This window comes from Aspergillus ochraceoroseus, assembly GCF_002846915.1.
Source record: "Aspergillus ochraceoroseus IBT 24754 chromosome Unknown P175scaffold_6, whole genome shotgun sequence".
NCBI classification, from domain to species: domain Eukaryota; kingdom Fungi; phylum Ascomycota; class Eurotiomycetes; order Eurotiales; family Aspergillaceae; genus Aspergillus; species Aspergillus ochraceoroseus.
In genome coordinates this window covers 1248365-1255788 of record NW_024468481.1, presented here as the reverse complement: position 1 = coordinate 1255788, position 7424 = coordinate 1248365, and the positions used below count along the sequence as shown (strand labels likewise).

Below are 7424 nucleotides of genomic sequence, written 5' to 3'. Positions count from 1 at the left end.
GTGTGTGCGTCATGTGACTCCACAAACAAGTTGCCCGGGCTGAACCTTTTTTTTTTTTTTTTTTTTTTTTTTTGGATACATAATTTGGTTCTTCTGGGGGCTGAGATTGACAGGCTCGTGGGCTGGTTTCTCAATCGATCATGATCGAGGTAGGATGGATCTCATTTTTTGTGTGTCCAGGGATACAGGATTACTGTAGTAAGGCTTAGGTACTCCGTAGATTACCTAGTTAGGCTGGTAGACAGAGAACAATAGAAATTATTCCGTATGTCATGTTTCATGCTAAAATCTGAATATGTGCCCTACAGACTGATTTACAGTCAATCCGCTGCTACCTGATGAGTACTGTGGATATGGATGGATTGTATACTTTCCTAGCATGCATTACTACTGCAATCCGTACAACATACCTATCTGATGGCTACCCTAATTAGTGTACTGTACCTAGAAATGATAGAAACAATCAACCCCTGGCCCCCCCCCCTCCTAGAACAGGAAAAGAAAAGAAACTCCCGGCTGTCATGGTGCATTTCCAGTCAATGGTTTAGGTTGTACAGCATCATGCAATCTCCACCTTCATCTGTTGTGCTGCTGTCCGCTGCATTGACAATGTAGGGGTCTGAAAATGTCTCACAACTGATGAATGGATGTGTCGTGTCACTTGCTTTTGTCTTGTGTACCACAAGAAATCTCCTCTGCCCTGTTGGTAAAGGGGAGATGGACGCGAAAGAAAGGAAGAATTTTTGCTGAACTGTTTCCTGTAGGTGACACTGACACAAGAGAAATGAAACTGGGGCTGTTTGACCTTGAGAATTACTACCTGAGTAGATTGATCTTTAGAGACTTTCTACTTGATATTTCCCTCTATGCTGTTTATCATGTACATACTCTCTTATATATATATATATATATATTATGTCTCCATGACCACCAAAAAAAAAAAAATAATAAGAGTGAAAACATCTTACTATTCCTGACCCATCACCATCACCACTACAACGTTAAGAATGACAAAAGGATCAAAAAGAGAAAGCTATCTGATTATCATTCTTTAACCCCATACCATGACAACAATCTAACAAACCCCCTCTATCGTAGACATTTCGTCTGAAGGGAGATGATAACCAGACACTGGACGGCTCTGTAGAAACGAAACCCGACTAACCCGAACAGCCTTGATTTATTTTGACCGTATACACTTACTCCTAGAACAGTAGAAATACATACCAGAGCGACGAGAGGGTCGTCCTCGCCTGTTGGAGGGGTTCAGTACCAAACGGGTTCATTGCCTGAGGCTCCCAAGGCTTGATTCCCTAGGTCTCATTAACTATATTGCTGCGCGAGGATATATATTATTAATATCCCAGATGCAACAACCTCCGGGCATACTTTCTCAGGCTCATAGTACCTAATCTAGATTATTTCTTCCTTGGCGTGGCATGATCTCCAACCTCGTTGGACAGCCCATGCCAAAGAAATATCAAATCCCGAGCAAGTCGATCAGCAACCAGACTCCTCGGAAGACCGGCACTCTTGACATTTGACAATATTTGTCCCGCGGGACGATCAATTGGAGCCATTGATTGCCGCAGGCGCAAGGATTCGCTTTCCTACCCTGGCAACCAACGTGGGGACAAGATGTTGATCACGTAGACTTCTAACTTTCTAAGCTAGTAGTAGTACTATGAAAGACCGTGCGGTCGGACTAACGCCAAGTTTTTCAAAGGTTAGCGACGCGTCCAGTATGTGCTCCGTACTCTGTACCAAACAGGAAGAGAGGACTATAAATTGGGGTGTGGATGATTGCGCGTCTTTCTGGAACTTTATGGCGGTTGTTGTCTGGGAGGGTAGAACTATTTGAAGTTGTTCTCGTGAGCTACCTAGGTATTATCCACGGTATGTTGGAGTACACTGAGCTTGCGCCAGATCAACGTAAATAAAGAGTCCCAAGGTTCAACTGGTTAGGCACTATCACAGCCCTAATTAAGGTATCACATCACGTCGAATTTATAGGTTCCTACTCTATGCGGTGTATACTCAGGGTTGCGCATACTCTCTTTTTCTTGTGTGAAGATCGACAGGATCACCACGCCTTAACGCAGACGCCAAACCAGCGGCCGGAATCTGGAGAGAAAAGATTTCCCCAAATTAATTAGCATGGCCAAGACTTTTGACTCATTTATGGTGAGGAAGATCACTAGCCAAGGATTACACGGCGGCAGGAATGTGATTCCCCCTCATGCCTAGGCGGAACCGACCAGGACCATCTGGGGAAAGTGAGCCAACAGCACGTACTCTGGACTCTGTACGCCGTAGGAAGATTTTAGAGACCCCGACTAGAATATTGCCCGCCGGAGATAGGGGGTCTCCCACGTCACGCAAAAGCCACACATGTCTACCATGCGGAAGAAGGGTCGATAAAACGACTGGCAGCCTCCGAGACAACTAAGGGCTTGGAGGGTTGCGTGTCTCCACATAGACACCCCTCTCTCTCTCTCTCTCTCTCTCATAGTCTTTGGTGTCCTAAAAGGGGGTTCAGGATATTGTGAACTGAGTCCATACTCAGTATCCTCGAGATTGAGCCAATATACACCTGGTCGAGTCCGTCATTTCCTTTCGGAGAAAAGAGTACGATATTAAAAGAGGAATCAGGTACATCCTGCTGGGTCCGAGGGCAAATGGTGGTCAGGACTCAGACGGAGGTGTTGATGATGCCAATCTCTCGGCGGGCTGGGGCGCAGGGCTGGGCATTGAGGAGTCCTTCAGTCAATAACTCCGAGGTTGAGCATGATGTGGAATAGATGCAAAACTTATCTAGAATGGCAATGCGAGCGGGTTGATGTAAACTGAAACAGAAGATGAGATACCTAATAGGTAGTTATACCTTAGGTAGGTATGAGACTCCTGTCGAGAAAAGTAAGATCGGCTAGAAGGAACCGGTTACCTAAATGTATACCAGTCCTACCGGGCTGTAGCACAGAGTAACTAGTACTATGGACTCCGTAGTAGTCCTTCCAAAATTACCGACCTAGCGCCTGGGCAGCGCGAACCAACCAATAGCAGGATGGGGGATTCAGACTAGTCATCTCGGGCGTTTCTGAGGGTGTACTACTTCCCAGTAGGTATCTAATTAATCTAGGCAGCTTTGTTATAGAGATAGATTTCTTGACTACCTAGGACCTAGGTAATGATGTGGACTGAACCCTACCATCTTGCAGTATCAGGAGATCTGCTGGAATTCGAACCCGTCTGGATGTAATACCGCCAAGACAACCAGGCCAGCCTCCGAACGCGGATCCTCGACCCCGTGTGAGCACTCTCGACCAATCACCTTCTCTGTAAACCGCCGCATAGATCTTGGCATCTTGGCATGTGGTAACCGTATGGTAATCCAGGCTGAACACGGCAGCTTTTTTTCTTCCTTCTGTCATAACTTGAGAATGGTTGCAGGTTCTTTTCGTTCTTCTTTAAAGTTGCGGAAACTACCTAGGTCCCTAACTGAGTTAATAACAATCATAATTGTCATCATTATCATCATCATCATCATCATCATAATCATCATCTTCTTCTTCCTGCAGGTGCTTCCAGATACCTATCTATATAACACATATGTCTCTAGCGTTTCCTTGGAGCCTACTCTTTGGCCCCCTTTCCTCAGCACACAACCACCACCTCTCCTGTCAAAGACCCTGATCCAACTGATCATCTTGATCACATATATGACAGCCGTTTCTTTTTTTTTCTTTTAGCTTTTTTCTCCCTCACGTCGTTTAAATGCCAAGGGCTCGGCATCTGGGCGTCTTGGCAGCAAAAAAGCAGCAGACCAGCACTTTCCCCTTCCGCTGCGAATTGTCTTTGACAAGACTCCTCCTGTCATCCATCTTTTCCTGGATTTCCGCTCTACAATATTCCTAGGAGGTTGAGGCCCATGGCCCTTTTATAATCATCCTGTTCTCCTCCTTCTCCGCTCCCTTCATCCATCCCTTCATCCATCCCTCCCTCCCTCCCTCCCTCCCTTCCATTCCCTTCCCTTCCCCTCCTCACGCTTCCCATATCTCTTGTTTCCATTTTGACACCGGCTTGCTTGGATATCTGAATGGTTGGATCATCATCATCATCATCATCATCAATTATCAATTATCAAGTCAACAGGAATATCTCTCCCGCCTCCCCTCCCCCCTTGCTCGAAAGCCATGCTGTGAGCCTATCCCTGGTGCTCTCTGTGTGCACTATTTGTACCACCTGGTGTCACTTGCGTTGCTTTTTGGAGGGGCAGACCTCTGCTGCGCCCTTGATTGCTCCACTGACTCTGTCCCTCATCCCCTTTTCTCCTTGACCTCCCTCTTCTGTCTGCCCATTATGAGGCAACCGGACATGTCCCATTCTGCCGCATACGGCCAGGACCAGCATCAGTTAGTGGCTGCATATCTTTCTGATCCTGCAAACCTCCCAACCGTTCCTCCTACGGCCCTGTCGTCACCACGACAGAGTACTGCCGACCACGACGGAACTGTTGACTTCCCTCCGTCGGAACTCAACTCCGTGCACACTTCGACCTCTAGGCCCCATCCATCCGATCCATGGGACACCTCCTACCCTCATTCCAGCCGTCGTTCCTATCGGCAACCGCAACCATTCTCTCAGTTCCATCGAGCGTCTGTGGAAGGGATCCACCCCGATATTGAGCATCAAGCGGTGGCTCCAGTGATGTTCGTATCCTCGTCCTATTGGGAAAACGGTTCCATATTGACTTGGGCTTCTTATAGCAGCGGAGGCGTGCGCAAAGAAGCGCGCGTCCGCGGGAGTTGGACTGATCATTCGTCATACATGTCGGGCGAGAACCATACCCCTGTCGTCGCTCGCGTGCGTAAACGAGCAATCGAAGATGATGACGCCCCCATGGATGCAAGTGAGGATGCTCTCTTGATGTTGGTGAGTTGGGAATCCCTTGGGAAGATTTGGTAACTGTTGATTAACCGTTGAGAACCGTAGTTTCGCATGTCCCTCCCCATTCCCATCTTCGCTCTGGTCGCATCGTTATATACCGTCTTCGCTCTGCTCTTTGCATTCCTCATTTCACCTCTTCGACTCCTATCCTGCATCTCTTATCTTCGAAAGACGTCATTTCGCGCACAGATATGTGATCTTCTGGTGCCACAGCTGCACATCCATCAGCGACTAATTGGGCTCCGGCAATCTGCGTTTCGCTCAGCATCGACCCAGTCGATATACCAAGATCCGGACCGTTCATTTGCGACCGATGGTGCTGAAGGCTACTCGGCTGGCGGGTTGCTTATGGTTCTTCTCCTATCGTCTCTCATGTCCTTTGGCTTGCTGCTGCTCGCATGGACCGCGGCATTTTTCTGGATATTCGCCGTGATGCTTGGGAACCCGGATGGAACAGAACGAAAAGACGATGGTCGAGCAGCCGTTCTTGGCGTCGCACGATGGTGGCAGATATGGCTAAATAAGGCTCGAAAACCGGTTCACTAATTGCCACACCCCGTCAAGCTCATCTTCTCGTTTAAAAAACTTCCACCCTTCATGGGGAGACTTGACTCTGCCATACCAAGTGCGAAACTGTCTTGATTTGATAAATTGTTTAATGTTGGCATGATACCAATGTGTGGGATATGTGGAATGATTCTGGGTACTGACTGCTCTTTTCTCGGAGTTTCCCCCTTGGCCTTTTTGTTTGTTTGTTTTTTTTTTTTTGTTTTTTTTTTTTTTTTTTTTTTTTACCATATTTCACCAGCACATCCTTGAATCGGAGTTAGGATTTGGGTCACAGGCGTGTGGGGAGTTAAGTGTCACATCATAAGATTTTTTTTCTCTCTCTTTGTTAGAGGACATTTGGGCGAATTCCCTGCGTGGAAATATAGGGCACAAAAACTATTATTGCAGTGTTAAGATGGTTACAAGGGGTTGTCTTTGTTTTAGTGCTTTTCTTTATGTACTTTACTTATTACGCTAAGAAATGATACCCGGGCTGGTCTCTTTGTTTCAGCTTAGTTTTCTTCTTCCTTTTTGAATCTAGTTTTTATAGGTAAAATAAGATGTGACATATCAGTTACTATACAGGGATATCATGTCATACCATGGATATTCCTGGTTAATCTACACAATAAGATAGCATGAGACTCTTTCTCTCTACAGAGTATATGAATATATGATATAAATCTTATCCTTATATCAGTAACTAACTAAGTATATTATAGAAGAGAGCACCCAACCAAACATAACCCAGACAAGCAAGCAAAGCACCCCACCCCTCAGTACCTAACTAGGTACAGAGATAGTGTCACGGCGACCACGTGACATGCAACCACATGCCGAACCACATGCCGAACCACATGCCCAGTAACCAAGGGTAATTGGGAGAATAGCAATATTTGAGTTATCTGTGCCGTGCTGGTGACTTAACTAGGTAATATAAATAGTAATATAATAACCCCTGAAGTACTAAGAGGCAAGTATTTTATTTTATTACTTTTAATACCTTCTTATTATTCTTGTACTTTATATAGCTTTACTTTCTTTACTAATACTACTTATATCTAAGTGCCTTGCTAGTAAGATACTTATAACTTGAAGTACTTCCTTAACTAAGTAAAGTAATATAGTAAATATAAGAAGGATTATTTACTCTTCCTTCTAAGGGGTAGTAGATCTAAACTCTATAAAATCTATAATTATAGTCCTAGAAATTATTATTAAGGAAGGTTTAATAGTACTAGTAACTCTCTAGTATTAACTTATTAAGTTAATAGAAGATAATAAGCTATAGTACATGGCCTAATATATGGTGCAAGCTATATAGATAGGTAGAGAGAAGGTACCTAAACCTAAGTTCTTTAAGGTATAAAATTTAAAGGAACTTAATATCTTCCTAGAAGACTTCTAAAATTACTTTAGATTATAGGAGAAACTTTATAAGAATAATATAGTAAAAGTTTGCTATACTATAGGTTACCTAAAAGATAATATAAAATAAGTATAGTATTCTAAGTATAGAGTAAACCCCAAAGAACTTACTTATATAGAGTTTACTAAGTTCCTATAGAACTTTCTAGAACTAGAGAAAGACTATAAGTAGATAGTAGCTTACTAGCTCTTATATATAAGATAAGGACTATAATAGAATATATAAATTTTAATAACCTAGATAGAAGAGTTTATCCTAATAATTAAAGTTAATTTTAAAGGATTCCTTTACTAGCTAGCTATTTAAATAGCCTGGCTTAAATTATATAAGGAAATCTAGTAGAATATAATAATATTATAAAATCTAGCTAAAGTTACTAAATTAGGGGTAAGGTATGAGAAACTTTAGAAATAAGAGAAATAGAAAAGGCTAAATAAGGTATAACTAAACTAATTTCTAGAATCTTATGTATTAAAGAATAACTTAAAAAAAAGAAAAA

General features: G+C 43.5%; 1 protein-coding gene across 1 annotated transcript; it reads left to right on the top strand.

Moving 5' to 3' along the window:
* Positions 1–4359: 4359 nt before the first annotated feature.
* On the top strand, positions 4360–5493 carry P175DRAFT_0533876 (uncharacterized protein; the record flags this gene model as incomplete). The annotated part of the gene is made up of 2 exons (XM_040900086.1): positions 4360–4932; positions 4993–5493. The coding sequence occupies 2 exons, from the start codon at positions 4360–4362 to the stop codon at positions 5491–5493; spliced, it is 1074 nt and encodes a 357-aa protein (XP_040750830.1).
* Positions 5494–7424: the final 1931 nt, after the last annotated feature.